The 22296-nt window shown below is 38.6% G+C and overlaps 1 protein-coding gene across 1 annotated transcript in view; it reads left to right on the top strand.

Annotated features, from left to right (window-relative positions):
- Window positions 1-4364: 4364 nt before the first annotated feature.
- Window positions 4365-22296, top strand: part of CCDC149 (coiled-coil domain containing 149) — a 42077-nt gene continuing 24145 nt past the window's right edge. Inside the window, exons 1-4 of the mRNA XM_009586697.1 lie at window positions 4365-4460; window positions 6389-6550; window positions 7108-7146; window positions 17857-17964. Coding sequence (XP_009584992.1) covers window positions 4365-4460; window positions 6389-6550; window positions 7108-7146; window positions 17857-17964 — 405 coding nt within the window. The remainder of the gene's footprint in view (window positions 4461-6388; window positions 6551-7107; window positions 7147-17856; window positions 17965-22296) is intronic.

Below are 22296 nucleotides of genomic sequence, written 5' to 3'. Positions count from 1 at the left end.
CGTCTTCCCCGCCCATTCTTCTTACGGAAGATCTGGTCAATAACTGCTTGTTTGACACAAATGAAACTGAGCTGTAGCAAGAACTTTCTTGCTGCCTGGACTGAAATGGTGGCCTAAGTCCTCCAGAAACAAGTGATCTTCATAAATCCCAAAATACTATCCCAAGAGTATGGCCCATTCCTTTGAACATGCCTTCGAATGTCTCTTATTTTAAAAAATAAAATCCTTGATGCAAACAGAATACCTCTCCCACCTGGAAGGATGAAAAGAGGAGAGTGTGACAGTTACTAGTTACTTTGCTGAGTGCACTGCTAGAAAGCAATCATATATACTGAAGAGAATAGAATTCTTGAAGATTATTTGGTCACCAAAATCTTGGTTGCAGAGTTTTGTTTGTTTGCTTTTAAGTGTTTTTAAATATCCATACTTACTTCTTAGCCTGACAGCCATGTTTATGGATATGCTAAGCTGTTGACTTCCACGAACTCCATGTAAGCCAACTCCTTAGTGGCTCAGTTTTCCTGTCTCTATAAGGGAGATGAAATATAACTAAATCCCACGAATATGAATGAAAAACACGATATATGAACTTTGTTCAAGGGTAGTTGGGGGCTTCTTTTTGAAAGGTTCTAGAGGCTTCCAACTCTGTGTGTTTTGCTGTGGAAAAGGGTGTGATTTCAGTTTTTGCCTGAATTCTGCGTAATCTGTCTTGGAATCATGTGATCTAAGGATGATGACAGAATCAGTGATGGAGAAAGGAGTAAGTGGTAGCATGATCTTGGGGTGGTGGGATGAGTTGAACAGTACTGGGAGATCATATGTGGTAGGGAAAAAACACTTTTACATAATCTGCAAGACTACCTCTGTCCTTGCTTTAGAGAGCTGACTTCTATGAGTTCGGTCTCCTTTCTGCTGAAGTCAGTGAGCGTGCTTCCGTTCAGTTCATTGAGAGCTGGCACTAGTCCTAATTTAATACTGCTTGGAGAACGTGCACTTTTGGCGGTGTTTTCCACTGGAAGCAAGAAAGGTTTCCTAGGAAACCCATCAGACTAGAGTGGTTGTCCTCCGTCCTTTCTGCTAGCTTCTCCCTCGCATTTGCCAACTTCTAGAATTAAATCCAATGTCAAAATGCTTTGCTCTTCCTTGTCACTTCCCACACAGTAGAGCATTTACTGTATGCTATTTACAGCTACTCATATGTGACTGTACCTCCTAAAATTAGTTTGAAGAAATATAGTCTCCATTTAATTAGTCATTTTCAAGAGGCTATTTCTTGTTTATTAACTGTGTATGGTCTTTGGCATCACAGAGGGAAGTGATATGCTTGTCTCTTGAGCTCCCTTGCCTAGTAACCGCCAACTTAAAACTTGGAGAAAGAGTTTTGGGGAATTATTTATCAAACGCACAACTATTAAGCAGCAGTTCTAGTTGAAATACCTAAATGTTCCAGACATGAATTCTGAATAAGAGTAAGAAAGCTAAACTGCTTGTAATTGGCAGAACATACCTTTTCCATTAGTTGCACAATTCTGTTTATGTGGATGAGAGAGAAGAGGAAGGAAAACTAGTGAGATTTTCACGTTTATAACATCTCTCTAATTTTCTGTCATGTCACCTTTTCAGAGTGTAAAATGTAATTCACCAAACCTACGTGAGGGGACCAGGCAGGCTTTGGAGACACTAATTTCAGAGCTTTTCTAAACACGGGCACATGCCAGTGGCTGTAGGGAAGAACAAAGTGGAGCTGATGCTCTGAGGTCCCTAGGTGATTGGGTTGGCATCGGCGTGGCTTTGTCCTTTGGAAAAGGCAGTGGAAATGCTAGAAGAGCTGGCACTGTGACTTACTGCTCTCCAGAGCAGTGGGAGGGAGCTGTGGGAGAGGTGCTATGGAGACCTGCATGCTGGGCTTTCAGGCAGCAAAACAAGTGTTTGCTTCTCATGTTTTCATGTTCCAGGTTGGACTAAGATACCCACAGGGATGTTGAGGAACAAACACGGAGAAATTAATAATGTAATCCGATGCACAGCATACAAAACTTTTAAGGGCTAGGCCACATCACAAAATAGTGTTATTTTGACTAGTCAGATCAGATGATGGTAATTCTTAAATGACCAGTGAAGGTGATGTGGTGTACTATTGTCATCAAGACAGGACGGGGTGTTCTGGGGAGCTGCCTGTATCACTTATGTCATCAGTGAATGATACCAGCCTGCTCTGTGTTTCAGGAGGCAGCTAGTGAAGCAAGCGCTGGGCAGCGGGAAAAGCAGAGTTGATATTGCAGGATAAAACCAAGGACACTGCATTGTCTCAGTTTTATTAGAGATGAGGACATGAGGTGAGATAGCAGGCAAATGGCCAGTAATTGTGTATTTCTCTGGGTTTGAGTGCTTGACTCTTTCAGATAAGTTGAACAGTTTAATCTGAAATCAAGGGGAGCAACATTACTGAAACACAGTCAACAAACACCCCAAATAGTGATGTTGCAATGCATTTTGGGACTCTTCAGTTTGTCATTTCCACAACAAAATTGCCTCCAAGAGTACAGTGAGGAGAAATTTGATAAAACTTCAGGCAGTTCAATAGCAGTTGGATCTCTTGTCCAAAAGATGGTGAATAGAGTTCATGGTTTCTTTGAGAGCATGGCGGATGATAGGCTTCCAGGCCCACGCACAATGTGGCGGTCCATCAGCATTTGGGAGGACACTAGGTCCTGGCGTGTTAAGAGACACAGAATATGATCCACAGCGAATCCAAAGCACAGTATGGAGATAGTATCTCTACTTTTACCCTCAGAAAATTAGATATTTTCCTTCTTGGCACTAATTGCTGTTAAATACCCAAGTATAGGCCAGTAATTTGTACAAATTTAAAAGAAATTATTTTGTGATAGGAATTCGGTGTGTGTGTTGGTTTAAAAAAAGAAAGTCTAAAACCTTGACAGTGTCCCAGCTTCATCAGATTATTAGACCATGTCTACAGCGTTGTTAATGAGATCTATCCAGATTTGTCACTAAAAATAGCAATGGACAAATAGTAAGTGTTCGATGTAGAAGGTCACCTTGGAGCAGTTACACTCTCCTGTAATGTCAGTCTCTTTTTACTCAATTTCACTAAAGTAGTTATCTGGCTGTAAAGCAGTTCAGGCAGTAATGTAGGATGTCATATATATTCCTTTAATTATTATGATCTTCCTTGTAGCAATTATAATTTGCTTTATTGCAGATAACAGCGAATTGGTAGATAAAAGTCGCTAGACAGATATGAAAAGTTGTACGTTGTAGCTTTTAGATTGAAAGTATAGCAGCTGGTTCTTGGTTAACTTTGTTTTTTAAACTCAAAGATTATTTTGGAACATCAGTTAAAAAGAAACAAAAGACAATAAGAATATTTTGTAGTAACTATAGTGCATAACAGAATTCACTTGTTCGTCTTGCTGATAGACAGTATGTGAGACATAGACTTTCCTTCAGTTGCAGAGGAATAAATCTCTATAGGAATGCCAGAAGCATCTATTGAATGCTTTTTCTCAGACTACATCAGAAAATTTCCCTTATTGCTTGCATTGCTCCAAAAAGACTGTTAAACTCCTATGTTCCTTTTGACAGCATACCAATTTTGCTGTACTAATTTGTCCATATATGGGAAATTGTTGGTGGAACTCAGTTGTTTTCCTGAATAGAACTCATTTCTGGTGTACAGTTGTTAGGTCAGTTTATGGCCGTTATTGGTACTTTTTTTTTAACATTCAGAAGCATGTATATTGAATAACCTCTTTGAGGTCTGTCTAATTTGTTTTTCCTTCAAAAATGGTAATAGGAATTGGAAACATAGCTCTGTCAAATAATCAAATTCCACAGAAATGCTGTGGCTTTATTGTTTCTTGTACCATAAGCCCATGGAAACGAATTACTATACATTATTACTATTTTTATCGCATTTATTTGGGAAAGTAAATATATGCAAAAGGCAAAAATGGCTTCAAAAAGTCTTCTAGGTGGTCATTTTTATGGTAAAATCCAAATGGTATATTGATGAGCGATGCCAAGCCCCTTCCTTCCGTATGGCACATCATCAGTATATAATTCATCAGGTTAAAATATACTTTAAACAAAGAGGAGATTGTTATTCCTTTTCATTCAGACCCTGAACACAACTGTCCCCACAATCTGTTTATGGTTCATTATCCTCAACCTAATAGATAATGGAGAATTCCCTTGCCCCCACCAGTGAAAGGTGAAGCTTTCTTTTATGCTTTGAGTGTGTCCTTTGTGGAGGGCTGTGACTCATGGCAGAAGCAAGACTTGTTTAGCACTAGGTCTGCATTTCCTGCCTGATATGTATTATTTTTTATGGTCTTATCCACATGCTCCGGTTAGCTTCCGACTCTCATACACTGTTTCATATACCAGCACTCGTGGCAAGGCTCGGAGGCACCTGCTGGTGGTGTGGGTGTCCCAAGGTGAGATGTTTAACTTTGCTCCCCTCCCACTGTGTACTTTGTATAGGCTGTTCTGCTCCAGGTAGGCGTTGGCTGGATGGGCCAGCTTCGTTCTTCCTGGTGGTTAAAGGAACAGGACAGGCTACTTGGTTCAGGGATTTGGGCTGTTGGGTTTTTAAAGTCATTGTGAGGTTTGCTTTTAGTCATTTTTATTTGCAATTACTGTATCAGATTGTTAGTATTTAAAAACAATTTAGTGAAGGCATATTTTAGAATTGACTAAGACATGAGATGAAACTGGAAAAAAGAAGACAAACTGTCAGAGGCAAATATTTCACTGTAAGGGAAGGAATTATTTTATCTAGTTTGAAGCAGATTTACCATGTCACTATAATCACTTGCTGACAATATTAAAGTTTAGCTTCTGATACCTTTCAATGCTTTATCAGGGGACTTGACATTTGTGTAAGGTATCAGTAAGGACATAAGTACATAGGTGCAGTTGCCTTTGTAAAGTTGATGCCAAGGCATCATAATCCAGAAAATTTATGGCAGGATTCCAACTTCAGTGTTGCCAGAAATAAAATTAATCCAAGGTGGAAGCGTCCTTTTTGTGAGTTCAAATCCTTCTTGGAATTGCTTTTCTCATTCCCTTCCCACTTTTTTGCAACTAAACATTTACCATTTTTGGAAAATGTTGGCTGTACTAGTGTACCAAACTCACTTTTCCCTTTCTCATTGACTTGAAATTGAGGTTAACAAAGTCAATTCCAGGCAAGTAGTACATGCGAGTAATGATTTTTGTCCCAAAGACAGCACCGACTTGAACAGTATGGAACTGCTGATGCTCTTGCTTTGTACAAGAGCCCATAATGACAAAGTATTCTTGTCGGAGTATATAATGAAACTATAAATTGTTTTCATGACTGCTGTGATATTTGATCTCTTGCAGAGCACATTCAGAAAGTATTTAGTGCCACGTCTTATGTGAGTAACATCAGAAATAGAAATATATGCTTTAGCATGAGCAGTGTCAAGTGATGGGTAAGAAGAATGCTGATTGAACATCACGTTAAGTGAAAAAAGTTCCCTGAAACTTCTGATAGGTAACATTTAGCCACTGCAGGGAAGGATGACATACACGTTACTCTCTCTTCCTCTCAGTGGGGAAAGGCAATGAAGCAGATCAGACTAATGCAGAACAGCTAAGATTTGCAAGTTCTGCTTTGCTTTGTGCATGAGCCCTATGTATAAGAGGCGGTGGCTGAAGGGGAAGGCTCACCTCTGACTTCCCTCCCCATTCAGGTGCTTGCAATATTCCTGCATTATTTCCCATTCTTTTGACTCAACAAGCAAATGCATATAGTATCGCAGCTAAATTAGTTTATTTTACCTGTGTCAATAGGGTATCACACTGTAATTGTTTCAGACTCAAGGTGAATTTTGGTTGCCACTCATGCTACCCTTTCTGCTGTAACATTGTCCGGGCAGGAGGCTGAGCCCAGAGGACATTGCTGGTAGCAGGGAGGAGGGAAGGGGGAATGAGGTGGGAAGTGCTCGTTGCTAACTGAGAGCTGGATATTGTGGACACAAAGGGAGTTTGCAAAGGCTTCTTCCTTCCAGCAGCCTTCCCAGGGCTGCGGGTCAAATTGTGAGGTACCTCGTACTATTGCATATGAGGAAAAAGAGGAGAAACTTGAATTGCTGAATTTTCTAATTCACAGTGGTCAGGTGATCATGTGGCCTTACAAATGCATTTCACGCTTCTGATACAACAGATTTCTTTCCCGTGGTTGTTATTAATAAGCTAAGATGACTTGTGGCAGACTTTGATGTCGTGCAGAGAGTCTTCCTCCGTCTTTTCAGAGAAAAACTTGAGCCTCCTGAATCCAGTACTGGCTGGGGTAGAAATGGCTTGTTACAGTTATGGTTTTCTTTCTCTTCTGCAGTATCTGGTGTGTAAAAGGAAGCTCGAAAGTAAAAAGGAGGCATTGCTAATCCTTTCCAAAGAGCTGGACACCTGTCAACAAGAAAGAGACCAGTACAAGCTTATGGCCAACCAGTTGCGGGAACGACACCAGTCTCTGAAAAAGAAGTATCGGGAGCTGATTGTAGGTTGTTCTTTATGAATACTGTATAATTGGGGGCACAAGAATCAACCTCAAAAAAAAAAGGAAATTTTTCCATTTCCACTCATCATTTCCAATAATGAGTGCTGTAAAAATGTTGGGTACTTGTTTACAGTAGTCCTGCAGTTGTACAGCCCTGATCATATTATTACTCATTTGTTCCACATTGATGAGGTAGTGCCTGTTATAAGACACGGAAAGGCAGTGCGCGCTCTGAGGAAATTAGTTTCAGTCATAATTCCATTTAAAAACTGACTGCAGTATTATTATTCCACGGCAACTTAATGTACCATTATGAAAAATAATGCAACATAAATTTGTAATGACCTGCTGTTCTAGAAATGTAAACAAATCTTCAGCCTTTGACAATTTTTTGAGATTAAATTAATATTACTGATATTAATCAAGATGCAGTATTTTAGAAACAATTTTGATAACATTTTAGTTAAAATACGTGTTTTAAAATTTTATCCACAAAGTTAATATAATTGCTGGCTTCAGAAATAAGTTGCTAATAAAATATGTCTCTTTATTTGTAGGATGGGGATCCATCCCTTCCACCTGAAAAGAGGAAACAGGTAAAATTTATTTTTCAGTTGATGTTATTTATCTGCTACAAAAGTACTTTGCAAAAGCGTGAAAATATAAACTAAGAAATGTGATAAAAAGCAAATATTTCTGTCTGTTGAAAAGCTCAGTCTTTAAAGTGTGGCTTCTTGTGCTTTTGTCTAAACATGTTTCACTCTGAAATATTTGAACTATCATTGGTTAGAATATATGGCTATTGCTTTTATCTTCACCTGAGACTGAAATTGGTCAGTGTATGGAGACTTGAGATTGTTCTCCTTGTTGTTTATCCTTCTTGTATTGAGTCCTAAAATGGGTTTGTGATAGAACTTCTCATACTTAAAAGCAATTTGGGAATGCACTGTCTGCATCCCATAGTTGTTAATTTATTGTTGTGGGTACTGTTTTCCATTAGGTACTCTCTCAGGTCACTTGGGCTCTATGAGTTATAAATGGTAAGCACAGTGGTAATTGCATTTTATGGTTCTCCTGAAAAACTTTGGCCTGCTCACTTCCCTGTCCCCCTTCCTGCCCTGGGATGGAGATCCACGTAGTGTGTCCCTATTACGGAGTGTTGGTTATCGCATCTTAAAATTACCTTAGTTTTTAGAGAAAAATGGCACCCAAAACACAATGTGTGAGCAGGGAGAGGAGAACCCAAAATAACAAAAATTGTTACTGTAATTGCTAGTCCTGAAAGTCTTTTAACCGTGTTTAAAACATGGTTATTGCATTCTCTTAATGGGTCAGAAGTTTTACTCATCATCCTTTCCCTGGGAATTTGCATGTAGTTCTTGCTATTTTCTTAAAATTTTAAAGGCTTGCGGTTTTGGTTGTTTTAAACTAAACTTTCAGAGGCAATATAATTACTCCTTCAGGCACTTAAACAAATAGCTGCCAAGAAGTCAGTGGCTCAGTGTAGAATAATTTAACTTCCTCATTATTTAGCATAATTTATTTGAAATTCTGTTATTTCAACAGAGTTCTAATAAAAGTTTATGACCAGATATATGTTTGTGCATTCTGACTACTAAAATTGGAGCTGAAGAATATACAATTAAATGGAGAAAAAACAATGCAGTATATGGGTCATTACAGAGATAAGTAGGAAGGGAGATTTGCCATCCCATGGATGTTGTTCTAATTCCTCTTCCATCTTTCAAAACAAATAAATCTGACACTTGTTTCTAAAATACTAGCAAAATTTAGTCTAAATTCAGAAGCTGCAATTATATTAAGTTTTGGCAAATCTTACCATGGTAAGTGCCTGGAAAGCCATTTAATAATCTAGCTAGGAGTCTTTTTTTCTGAGGAAGTTATGTGTTCATGCTAGGTAACAGTGAAAGAAGGAAAATCTTGTTCTCAGATGGGGTTATTTATAGGTCTCCCCCAAGGACAGTATATACCTTAGGTTGTACAGTAATAGGCTGTTAGTGCACTTCTTCAGTTTTCATTTTCCCGAGAAGTGTGTCTGTAGCATACAAGGTGGATAATCTGGAGTAGTTAGGGCAACCTTTCTGAAGAAGAGTATAGTTTTGCTTTGAGAAATGTATCAAAGAATAATAAAATAAAGTTATGAATACTTTTCCATTATTACTGTACGTGCATTTCTTAGCATTTTCTCGTCTAAGTAACAGTGAAGTTCTCTCTACTCTTTTGGACTTTTTCCATCCCCTTTTTGCCCAGAAGCCTAGTTGCCTGCTGGGAGAAGTTTGTGACCTCAGTCACTTTATAAAAACAGAGACCCTGATCCTATCATGAATTTTGTGTGACACAAAAGTGCATGCTCTTCTCATGGTCAGAAATGAGATGAAAACATGATATGCTGAACAATTTGCTATCTGTTATGTTTCTTTGCCGCAACTGAGAAATTATTGTTGAAATTGCGATCTAGAACCTTAAATGTAGTAGGTGGGTTGGAATTGCTACTTTCTTCTCCTTCGTCCCTTCATTTTTCACCTTTATTATCAATTACGCTTTTGTGACTTCTTAAAATACCTTGTTCTTGTTTTCCACACCGTGCCTTCTCTTCCTGTTTGCAACACAGAATTTTCATGTTTTGTATGGAAATATCATGTAACACACAATTTTTGTCAGCAAGCGGTTAACTCAGAATGTGTTTTTGTGAAATTGGTGTTACTTAAAGGTACCTTAAAGTGCAGTGCTCTGCAGTGTTTTCCCTCTCAAAGCTGTGTGTGCAGTGGTACACATCTCTGACATAATCCAAAGATTGTTCCATGTGTATTGCCTTCTGACAACCAACAAAAGTAGGAAATGAGAAACTGTGCTACTGAAATCTCTTTTCCTGCAGTAGGTGTTTTAACATTAGTGTTGTTGCCACAGCCTGTGAGCTGTCAGTGCTTTCCTGGCCCCTCTTATCAAACATTCACAATTAAATGCTGCGGTTGAAGGTAGTTTTATAATGTCATGTGGTGTCAGGTGTAGGGTAATTTTTGGGTAAGTAATGGAGGGGTGAAATGTTTCAGGAGGATAGGAATAATGAAGAGTTGATTTTGAAGTTAAAATTCACCAGAAACAGTAAACAATAGACACTCCCCATTTTGAAAGGCATGTTAAAATGTTGCTCTGACTATAGAGCCTCTGTTGTGCATCCTATATAAATAGAAATTCTAACATTCTGCAGTGGTATACATTTATATGCATTTGCTGTGATACAGAACATTTTTGTGACATTGGCAAATAATTACTGGATATCTGTTGGACAGTGTTGCCATGCCAGGAAACTTAAAGAAAAAAACATTGATGGGATTTCTAGTTTGATTTATACTGACTACTATTTTCGTCTACGTTGCTTAAATTGTCAGTATAACTTCAGTTTGGGAGAAGCTTTGTTGTTGAAATAACAGATCAGTGAATCCTTTGACCTTCTATGTGAAATGGAAGTTCTTTTAATACAAATGAGATCCTTTGAATAAACAAAGGTTAAGTGAAATGCATGGTTAGGAAAATGACTGTGCTGGGCCACAGTCCTAAATACGCTTTGCTTAATTTGATCTCAGTGAGACCACTCAGTTGGAGATAATGGGTTTGCAGTGGGGCTGTGTGTCAAGAATAAAGCCGCAATGCATATGTTCACTGGCGAGTGTATTTTTTTTGTATTTGTATTTTAAATGTATGAGGAATCAAGTTAAATGGAGCTAAACATCACAGGATCACAGAATGGTTGAGGTGGGAAGGCAGCTCTTGAGATCAACTAGTCCAATCCCCCTGCTCAAGCAGGGCCACCTACAGCAGGTTGTCCAGGACTGTGTCCAGTCAGATTTTGAACATCTGCAAGGATGGAGACTCCACAGCCTCTCTGGGCAACCTGTTCCAGCATTTGACCACTCTCACAGAAAAACAGTGTTGGGGTTTTTTTTGTGTGTGTTCAGATACCTGCAGGTATTGGGGTGACTAAAGTCCCTCATGAAGATCATGGCCTGTGAACATGAAGCTTCTTCCAGTTGTGTGAAGAAGGCCTCATCTACTGCTTCTTCCTGATCAGATCTATAGCAGATACCCAATACAAGAGCATCCAAAAGCTCTCAAATGACTCCTGACCTGTCCCAAGGCAGGGCTCCATGCGTTCCAGCTGCTCGCTCACATAAAGGGCAACACCCGCTCCTCACCTTCGCAGTTGTCCTTCCTAAAGAGCCTGTATCCCTCCATCACAGCACTCCAGTCATGTGAGCTATCCCACCGTTTCTGCATGATCCCAATGAGATTGTAGCCCTGTAACTGCACACAGACTTTGAACTCTTCCCCGTGCTGCATGCGTTGGAGTAGAGGCCTCTGAGGGTCATCCAAGTGTGCCAGTTTCACAATACAGGCTTGAGAGCTTTCCCCACAAGGCTGTTCTGCAGGCACTTCCTTCTTTACATGCCACGCTCAATAAGGTCTCCTTATAAAGTTGGACAGCCTATTGGCAAAGATATTTTTGCCTCATTGTAGTCAAGTGCATCCAGTGTCTTCCAAGCAGCTGTTGAGCTTTAGAGAGAATCCCATGGTCATAGGACCCTCTTTGAGGCTTCTAATAATGAGCCTCATAACATAATGATGACATAGTCCTAGTATAGAGCCCAACTTGATAGTTACTCTTTTTGCCAGGCAAAAAGTCTCATCAGAGAACCTGTGTGCGTCTTTCCTGAAGGTCGTGGTCCTTAACTCTGTTACAGTTATCTGTAGGTGTCCCAAGGTGATTCATTCAAGCCAAGACTGACTGCCTCAGCGATCATTGACATGACAGCAGTCATCAAGACATTGGTCAGTCAGCTTCATTTCTGCTAGCGAGTAAGTTCATGAGCGTGGCATTTTGGGGCAAGCAGAGCATCAGAAGGACCGGAGGTTCCAGACAGGAGTATGTTGTGACATACCACAAATGGATCCATTTTGATCCCTTTCACTTCCACTTCCAACTTTTAGCTTAATGTACTCACCTGTCGCAATTCACTTTCAAAACAAACTTCAGGGATTACCTTATGACTGTTTTTGACATCATCAGAAAAAATGACTAGTGTGACTATAGTGTGACTATTTCTTGTTAATTAATGAATTTGGGAAGTTTTGCTAGTCTTGTGCTAAGGCACAAAAGCTGCCTTCAGAGTCCTGTGAGATAAAATCTTCAGATAAAGTACACTACAGGGTAAGCAATCATTTTTTATTTATCTCACAAGGGTACTGTGAAGATTAATGTGATTTCCTCCTCTCTTCAGAGAGTTTGAAGATGAAAAACATTATGCATGTTCCAAACTGAGACCTGTGCGCTTTGCTCTGGTTTGTAGGTGCATGTGTTTGACTCCCATAGTGTAAGGTAGCAGATGGAAAACAGTGCGATCGTTTGCCCTGGCAATGCATCAGAGAGCAATATTCCGTGGATTTCAAAATGTGCCTGTATGAGAGCATAGCCAGTGGAGAGATTTTGGTTTCTGCACACTGAAATTTGCTGTTTCCTTGGTAGGAGCAGGTGACAGTATGCAAAAGCTAGAACTTCTTAACGACACTAGGGAGTCATGCTTTGTGAAGTGACACTCTTGTTTCTTCAACACGTAGGTTCTGCGCGAGTCTAGGAGAGCTGAAATGCTGATTCTGGTAGATGTGATGGTCCCTCTTCAAAATCTGGAGTGCTGTTCAGACCTGATGTGTACAACATCCTCTCCTCTGGTTGCTGTGTCTTACCTTGATGGAATAGAGAGACACGTTTCCACACCCCTGCACCTGAATGCTCTCGATAAATACTCTGTTAATTAGTCACAACACTCAACATGTTTAAGGGATTTTGATTCTTTTTGTGCATCATCTCAAAGTTTAAGTTGTCCTTAAGATCTCAAAGCAGCTAAAATATTTCTGATAAAACAAGCCAATGAAACAGTCTTTTCTTCTATCCTAGTATAGTAGTCTTTGTATAAGTACAAATAAATAATTTCTCTTTGCTTGTTCATCTGCTGTCAACAAAAACTTGATGCCTATATGAAGTATGGGGGGACTGAAGTACCTTATTGAACCTTCACAGTGAAGGAATTTCTGCCAAGTAACTTGTCATGATACTGGTAGTTCATACTCACACCCTCAGTTGCTGCTTATGATGTATGTTAACAAGTTGCTTTGCAAAAACTGGCCTCTTAAAGGAGCCTGTAGTTGATGCTAACCTTATTTTGTTTGTCAGCCTTTGGCAAATGCTCTAGGTCCGGCTACGTGGTGTTTGGTCCTGTACAGTACTATGCTAAGCTAATACACAGAGGACTGGTTAAAAAGGAGGGGAAAAGTATTAATTTCATATCTCTACTGCTAAAATGGCTTTTTGGTTCTATTAATAAGCTCTGTAAAAATTCTGATTGCTGAGTGTCTTGAAGGTATGTGAGCGTGAGCGAGTCTTTCTGGGTTTGCAGAGCTTTGTCAAGTTTTGACTGGTGTGCTTCTGTGGTGGGATTCCTGCCTGGTTCTCAGAGCGGCATATACTCAGAGGAGGAGAGGATTTTCTTCTTCTCTTGTTTTATGTCAAGTGACTGCTTGGCAAGGCTTTGATTTTAGCTGTTGTTTTTCTGTGGGGAAATATGACCCATATTAAGTGTATTTTGTTTAGTATGCCCAGGACCTATAATTTCAGAAGTCTTCTCTACATGGTTTTTCAACTTAAAGAGAAAAATACGATAATTTTTGCTTTCTATCATAAGGAAGCTAGTGCTAGGGGAGGTCATGAGTTCTTCTGTCTTGGAGTGAATAGTGGTAGTTGGTAAGCAAAGTAGGTTTTTCTGTATTAATTCAGCCATTGCAATCATATGAATGCATTGGAGGAGAAACTGCAATTAAATTTGCTATCAGTCACACCCATCAAGTGTGCTTAATGTTTCATCAAACTTTTTTTCTGTCAGCCCTATAATTCAGTGTTCTTCTTTGTTTGAAGGTGTGGCTGAAAGAAACATAAAAGACTGTAAATTGCAGTATACAAATGCTTGTTTGTATTTAAAAATATTTTTAAACTGTAAAGGTATGTTGGAAGTTTCCCCCTCTTCCCCCTTGCCAAATTACTTTTTGAGGCAGTATCTAAAGGCAGAAAGTCCTTTTTTTAAACTTTTTTTTTTTTTAAAGTGTCAGATAAGATTTATGTGCAAGAGAATTGAGAGCTATATTAAAGACTGTGTTACTATCCATCATTTTTAAAGTGGTGTGAAGAAAAATAACACTTTGTGTATGTGTGGCTAGATTTGCAAAATTGTTAAAGGAGCCAAATTTAAATGTAGTGCATAATGCCAGGGATGACTTATTTGGAGTTACTTCCCCACCCCGGCCCCCTTGTTCTTGGGTCATCGGTTAGTAGTGAGCAAAGATCTGTTGCTGTCTGACAGGTATTCATTGGCTTATGTTAATAAATATTTATAGGTATTTTCATCAGTAGTTTCAGATGCTTATCTGTAGCTAAAAGTAAGGCTCTCTTCCACCTTCTGTCTCAAAAACGTTCTTGCAAATTTTAACAAAGTTTAAGTGGAGAAGGGTGAGGCCTACCTTCTGCTGGGATCATTGTCAATGGTCGCGCTTGCTTTTGGTCAGAGGGAAAAGGACAGTTTCTTATGTCTAGGGGGGTTTGGTCTGCACTCAAATTGTACATGTATGTTTTCCCGTGACAGATGGACATAAAACAAATAGCTTGTCGTGCCACAGAGGCTCAAGAATACCTACCGGAAACTGAACATCACCAGAGGTGGACAGAGCTCCAGAAAGATTGTCTGATATTGGGCAGTCAATTAGAGACTTGAGTGAAGCACTATCTGATATTTAGTATTACAAATAGTTGCATTGAGAGAGGGTGGGAGAAACAAACAGTTTCCACTGTTGCGGATTGTTGCAGAGGCAAGACAAGATGAGGAGGCAGAAAGACTCTGCGTCTTTCCCTCCTGTTACCCACGGCTCAGAAATCTCTCTTCTTCAGTACTTTGGAGTCAGTTCTGAATAGCGTGAGCAAAGGAGGTAAAGTCTCTGGCAGTTACAGGAGCCCTTTTAAGGCTTCACCTAGAATCAAAAGAAACTGTTGAAGAAATTGAGTGTAGAGAAGCTGAATTTGGCTAATTTTCAGAGAGTTGTTCTGTGTTGCACGGGTAAATGATACGAGCTTTATTAGTTGCTGAAGTAACTTGTCTTAAATTTCTAAGTGAATTCTGTGTTTATTCTATGAATATTGAAAAGAAGTTGCCAGGTGGAAAAATGAATCGCCTTTCTCCTTTCATAGATTTCTCCTCTTTCTTCAAAAAACACATGCTTACAGGTTCATGAAGCCAGTCCTCCATTGTTAGTTTTATCATCTTTCAACCATATGGTATGTTTTCTTGTATATGCCAAAGAAATGGTACAAAGTCCAGGTGTCGTTCAACATATCCTCTTGGCTGGCTCTCTTTAAGCCCAGTAGAGCACTTTTGAAAATCAAATATTTCTCCTTCTATTCACATTTAACCAAGAGCTTTAATGAAGTCTTGCCAAAACCTTTAAGACTGGGAACAATTTAAATTATAGTTCTATGGAACCTCTAAGCCAGGGAAATGAATAATTGCTGGAGGCTACTTCTGTGACATAGGTTGGTTGTTTTAGTTTAGCAGAAGTATAATAGAAGCTTTGCATTAAGGAGCAAGTCTATACTTAGCTCATTGTAATGCTCTTAGCATGCTTAAATGAGGCTGTTTTATTTTGGTGTCTAAAATTCTTTGTTTAAAGTTTCTTCCAAAATTCCTGTCTCAAGCATAAAGGTTTTTGTCACGTTAAGTCATTTATATGACTGACAAATAAAATTCAGCATAGAATTGCTATCCCAGAGAAATGGTTTTAAAGGAAATAAATCTGAGCAGGAAGATTTAGTATAGGCATTGTAATGCCTTTTCTGCAGTTACTGGGAGCCAGGTTTTGACTACAGACTGCTAGAATCCTGGTGTTGTGGCTGTAAACACTGATTGGTGAGATTGAGTTCTTCTCAGGTGTTGAAATTACATGTGCTATTGCAGTATTAGGAGTTGTTGAAATCCATCATAAAAAGGGACTTTACAAACAGAAGTGTTTTGGAGAGGTTTGTGCAAATCATGTTCCTTTTAACTAACTCAATCTGGTGGTTGGATGGCCTTTATTGAAAGTCAGCTTTCTTAAAAAAAAAAAAAAAATTGCATCTGAGCAGTAGCCATAGATACTTCAGTTTAAATACAATTTCCTGCAAACATGGTTCGTTTTCTTTCTTTTAAACAGCCATTAAGAAGTACCTCTCAGAACCGTTGACTGAATGTATTCTGAAGCTCCTTGATTCATTCAATATATGAATGACTACTACACATTTATTTAATGTGTAGAAAAAAAAATCATTCTACCAAAGAATACTTGAGGAACCTTTTGCATTGCTTGAATGGTTGCTGTCTTCAAAATAGAATTAGAGGCAGCTTAATTTTGGCCCTACAATTGGCTATTTATGGGGTTTTTGCTATTACTTTTTTTTCCCAAATTATATATTTGCAGTCTTCAGGTATATCAGTAGTCTAAAAAATGCTTAATTTTCTTCCAAAACTGTGGGAAACTTACATTACTTTCTTCTGAACCTTTGATCTCAGAGCACCAGAAGTGCAGAAGCTGTAGCAGTGAATTAGGCTTGTTGTTCATCAGGTAGGATATATCAGTTTCTCGAGTTACATTTCCTGTTTAAAAGTTTGAAGCTATTGCTATTTTAGTCTAATTGGAGTTTGGAGCTGGCTTCTTCATATAGTAGCATACAAAAGTTCCAATTGATTATAGTTTAATAGGCTAATCCTGCAAATGGTCAGATGCATGCTATATTCATGCTAATAGCTCTCTTAAATATAAAACAGGACGTGTGGAAATAGCAGTTGTTGGTAAACAAAGGGAAAGATCACAGGAATGGCTGTCAGGCATCTTTTTGGTTTGATAGTGATGAGTTTTAGAGATAAAACTCACAAAAATATCCTATGAGACGTCAAGTGGTAGTGGGAATGAACTGGGTAAAAAGGCAGGACTGAAAGAGAGAGAGAGAGAGAGATGAAAACAGAGAAATGGGGGAGTTGAAAGAGAAGCACAGCAAGTAGGGCAACTAAAACTAAATCTAAAATACCAAGAGAGAACTGGAAACGGTCAGTTGATGCGTTGGCCTCAAACCCAGGGAGCATGTGTAAGGGTAGCTTAGAAATATTGACTCATGGGGCTTTACCAAGTCATGCTTAGAAGATCTGAAATTTCTGCTTCCATTTCTTTTTATACCCTTCAGATTTATGGCAATGGATGACACCTAGCTGTCCATAGGCGACGTCTTGTAAGGCTGCGCATTAGCCACTGCGATGATAACTCTTTTAGAAGAGATGTCATTGGTAGGCTTTTCCTGTGCTGGGTCAACGTTTGTGTATTCGTGAGATATTGTTAGGGGAAAAAATATAATAAATTTATCTGTAGTATTTGCTCATTTTCAGATATCATAGATAGGAAAGGAGGAGATTGCATTTTTTTTTTTATTACTGATCAAGCTGATGGAATTTAATTATAAAATTATAGACCAGACTGCTTGCCCTGCTAACTTAGTAGGTTAATGTAAATGATAACTTTTGACCTGGATTATTGGGGGGATTATTGGAAGAGGGGAGTGTTTGTTTTTAATCTCCAGCTTTCACCTCTATTTTTCTAGAAGTCTATGTACTAGCTAACCACACAAGTCAAGGCATGTTTGAAGTTTTGTGCTACTAGATACTGATAGTACAGCTCTGTATAGGGGCAGGGACTCTGGCTGGCATCCTCTTTACTGGCTAGGAATGTGCTCTAAATACTATTAGGGAATATAATTATATCATAATTATTTCTCAGCTGTGCCTTTTGTCTAATTATAGGCAAGTTGAAAACTATTATTTTGGCAACTTTTTATAAATATTGTCAAACTACTCTGTGTTTTGCTCTTCCCAGCAGCCAAGATATCAGAACTAGTGTAGATGTTTTCACTTTGTTTTGTTTGGGGTTTGTGTGCTGTTCTGGGAGTGTGTATGCACACATGCTGTATGTATTTCCTGCTATTAAAGATAAAGGAACTGGTAACTTTTGTTGTTATCTCTTTAATGAAGCATGAAGTCTGGGTACCAACAACAATAAAAGTAAAGATCATTGGCAGATAAGGAGTAAGCCTACGATTTCTTTTCAATCACCACTCACAACCCTTCTCTCCATAGGCACTAACTTTTGACTGCTGTTTGCTCCTTTTCTAGGCAAATCTTGCTCAACTACTGAGTGAGGCTCAAGATCGAAATAAACATCTTGGAGAAGAGATTAGAGAGCTTCAGCAGAGACTGGGAGAAGTACAAGGGGATAATAAGGTATTATAAATTTTTGTTATCAGTAAATGGCATGGAATGTGTAAATGGGGCTGGAGTTTTGCATTTACATCTTAGGAAAACAAATAAAACAATGGATTGCAGAACTTCTAGAATACTCGGATTGCAATAAATGCTCAAAATAGTAGAACGAAAGAAGCTTGTATAGGATACCAGTAAGTGCAGCTTATTATATATTTTTATGCTGCTTTTGCTCTGTTGTCCTTAACTATGTATTTTGCACCTGGCCTTGCCTTAATGATCTCAGACTGCCTTTCTCCCCCCTCTCTCCCCCCTCCCCCTCCCCCTCTTACTCCCTCTCTCCCTTTCTTTCTTTTCTTTCTTTCTTTTTTTCTCTTTTTTTTCTTTTTTTCTTTCTTTTCTTTCTTTCTTTTTTTCTCTTTTCTTTTTTTCTTTCTTTTCTTTCTTTCTTTCTTTTCTTTCATATATTTTATTAGTGTATTTCCTCTTACAAATAAGTATGGATAAGCATTTCTTCTTCATCGTGTGATAATTTTCAATTTTTTTGCAATGAAAATGCAAAATTTTAGTGGATGATAAAACCAGGGGAGGGATAATTTTTCCCTTCAAAAATATGGAGCAGGTGATCACAAATATATATAGTGAGCTTTGTAATAAACCCTTATCCTATTACCCTTATATAACTAATTTATTTTATTGCTAAATGTAGCAAGTTTGTGGAACGTTGCTCAAAATCTGCCATTTGGTATTAATCAAACTCCTGTTGTCTCTGTTAATTGAAATATTTAAACTCAAGCCAAATGTGTGTAACATTCACAGCTGGAGCTGTATGCAAAAGTACATTCAGAGATCAAACTAGCGAGAGGTTGAATTTGAGAGTCGAGGTGGTTAACGAAGTAAAAAATGAAACAAATAATGAATGATAACTTCCTTCCCTCAACTACAGTTTTAAAGTTACGGGATTTAAAAATGTGAATAAAAATCATGTGGCTTTTAATTATTCAGGTGGCTTTTTTCTTTCCATTTAAGTTCATTTTATTTTATTTATTTTATTTTAAACATAGATATATTGTGATAATGCTGTTTTATTCATTGTTTATCACAAAGGACTTCCTTGAAGGTGTGCAGGGAGTGGGAAAGGGTCAAGTGAGACCTGAATTTGTGGTATGCATAGCATTCAGTGTAACTTGCTCAAATCTTCAAAGACCAGCTTCCCCAGTGTTTCTTTTCATTTGCATGTTATTGTTTGAACTATATTACAGTGTGGAAGGCAGTGCCTTGCAGTTCTCCAGTACCAATATTATGCCATACAGCCTTTCCCAAGCCAGTCCTGAACAAATAACAAGGGTTTGTTAGTACAAACAGAACACAAAGGTAGTACAACTACAACATATTTAAATATCAAGGTTATGTACCTATTCTAATTCCTTATAACAATATGATCTTGGTAACACAGAACTGCCTACTTTGTGCTTGAACTGGCTTTGTTTAGATTTGTCTTTGTGGGTTAACTTGATATCAGCTGGTCATCTTTGTGACATCTGTATTCTCGGCATGAATTTGAGTTCACGACCCTCATAAGGAATGGAAAAATACAAAAAGAGTTATTCTGCCCACTATGCCCCTTTCCAAAAAGTGCAAAATAGTGCATCACTAAATAAAGAGGGGGAGGAAAGAACTGCATCAGACAGGGATTAATTTAGACTAGGATTTTCATTTTTGGAACATATTCTTCACTTTCCTAGTAAATGAGAAATAGAGCTTATTTTAGAGTCAGGTTGCTGATTTTTGAAGTGCCTAAAAAAGCATTGCCATCTCTCTGAGGGATTTAACACTCTCCTCCTGTGTCAGATTTTGCTCCCTTCTAGTGTTGGTGATAAAATTCTAGGCTTGTTCCCGAATCCATTCCGTTCTGCTCATCAGTTCTCCTCTTCTGGCAGCTGGGTTACTTCAGGCACTGGAGTCCAGATAATGCATGGTATATACAAAAACAAAGAACTATAATAATTTGCTCATTCCTACATTTTTCCCCTGCATTCTTCTCTCTGCTTTTTCCAAAGTGAGGGAGGGCATCCTGCCCAGCTGGTCTACGTCAACCTTACTTCTGGCAAGAGATGAACAAACAGCTGCTTTTGCAGCAAGTGAAGCTGCTTATGGATGAACAATTCTGCCTGTGTCTGAGCAGGAGTGACTCATGCAGGCTTTGTCACTGAGTGGCAAGAGCTTTGTAGGACTAAAAAAGAAAAAAAACCTCTTTAAAGATCACACATTAGCTCTATTGATAAAGAGTTGTTTTGATAGCTTGACTTGTTTTTCACTGCTTTAATGTGTGCTATTAGCAGGATACGGTCACTTGGATTAGCAAGACCTTAAAGTGGTGACATTTTACTTCTTGAAATCGTGTTAAGTACGTCATCAGGTAGGCAATAAAAAATTACTTGCATTTGGTTAACTGGACTAGTTTTTTCTTTTAATTTTAGCTAGAATTATGTTGGCACAAATAATAAAACTTCTTCAGGCAGTCTCTGGAAGGATTTGTTGCTGCAGTTTCAGAAATACAGCAGTTAGACTGCAGCACTCCAGCAACAGATATCTAAGTATTTATTTTTATGATTGATCACAATCTCTTATCAGCTCTGACACATGAAAACTATTCTATGTTTATAATAGTTATTTGTAAATCTTTTTCCTTCCTAACGTTCTGGCAGCAATGCTTGGAGAACAATTACGAAAACTTAGAGGAAGATAGTTAGGAAATATAATTCTCTCTTGTAAAAGGGTGAAAATGGAAAGCATAAGAGAAACTGGAGGCTTCTGGAAGACTAGATGATTCAGCTGCCTTCGCTTCAATCTCTACTCGCACAAAGAAATGGTTTTGTAAGCTGTTGAGGGCAGTGCTAAGCAAGAGGAAGATGCATGGAAAACAATGGCTGCAGTATTACTGACAGTTTGTTATTGTAAGGCAGGCAATCATTCATGCAGCAACAGTGTGAAATGTTAAATGTGGTGCATATGTTTTGGCAGAACTGGGACTTAAGGTAGCAAATTTTCATAGTTCTGGTCCACTTTTTAAGATTTTGTAGGCAACGTGGTAAAGACAATTGCTGTGGGTGACTGTGGCTAAACATGAGGGTTTCTGCCTTCCATGAAGAATTTACTGCTTGTTCTTGTTTCCCTTTTCCTTCTGCATATTTTATTAATAATCAGGAATGTACAACTTTGGCGTAGGCATTGTCTGTGGACTCCTAGCCTGCACAGCAGCTATTGCAGTGAAGCATGTTTGGGGCATTGTGGGGCTGCTACAGAGCTACTTCATAAGTAATTATTTTAGCTGACACTGATTAAGAAAAAGCTGTGATATTAAAATAATAAAGACTAGTGGCTTGCACTGGATTGTTTTGGTTAACAATCTATGCGTTCTCGACAAACAGGAGCTATCTTTGGTAAGGTGCCATTAATTTAAATCCACTCTGCTGTGGATGCTGTTCACAGAATCCTGAGGGGTAGTGTTAACCTATTCTCTAGCTGCAAAATGAAGTTGAGTGGTCCTTTCCTCAGTGATTTCTGAATGACAGAAATAAAAATACAGCAGCCAGAGGGCAGGTGTATAAAGTTTATAACAAAGCACTAATATATGAAATAAACCCTTAACCCTCTGGCATAACGCTTAGTGTCTCTTTGGGTCACAGCATTTTCAGGGAAGAATTTTATAGCAGGTGGTGCTGCCTCATGAGACATTCGCAATGCAGAATTAAAGGACTTGGCCTGTTCTGCCCTGTCAACTCTCTGATTGGCCAACTGTCTGGAAGAAGCACTCTGTCGTTTTATGGATTGGTATTTTACTTTATTTTATGTATGTTTATAATGCTGCTTTTACTGGCTGAATTTGGATTTCTGAAGCATTCTTTTCATAAGATGTCATACATATTTTTTTCACATCAAAATTAATAGTAAATAAAGAGTTCTCCTTTTATTGGCAGACTGTTTGACCTTGCAAGTAATAATTGCTTGCAGTTATAATTGCATCTTATGCCTCACCTCCTCCTGGGCTGGAGGAGAGTTGGTCATAGTGTATGAGTCACAGCTCTGATCCAGTTCCCAGCCTGGTGCTGAGCGTTACACAGAAGTTTTGCTCTGCTGCAGGCATTGGAGGCATTGGTAAAGTGTGATTCTCCTTCCCATTTCCAGTTTTTCTGAACAAGATTGAGTCCTTAAAATGTTATTACATTTGTTTCTTACTGCCTTTCTCACTAGCAAGAGGTTCTAGAAATTAAATTAATCTAACTGAATTAAATCACATTAGCATACCTTTTGTTCATCAGTCTTTTAGCATTTAAAAAACCAGTCCCATAG

Source organism: Fulmarus glacialis, unplaced genomic scaffold (assembly GCF_000690835.1).
Source record: "Fulmarus glacialis isolate BGI_N327 unplaced genomic scaffold, ASM69083v1 scaffold32951, whole genome shotgun sequence".
Classification (NCBI taxonomy): Eukaryota; Metazoa; Chordata; class Aves; order Procellariiformes; family Procellariidae; genus Fulmarus; species Fulmarus glacialis.
The sequence above is the reverse complement of the archived record's forward strand: the minus strand, read 5'-3'. Positions and strand labels throughout refer to the sequence as shown.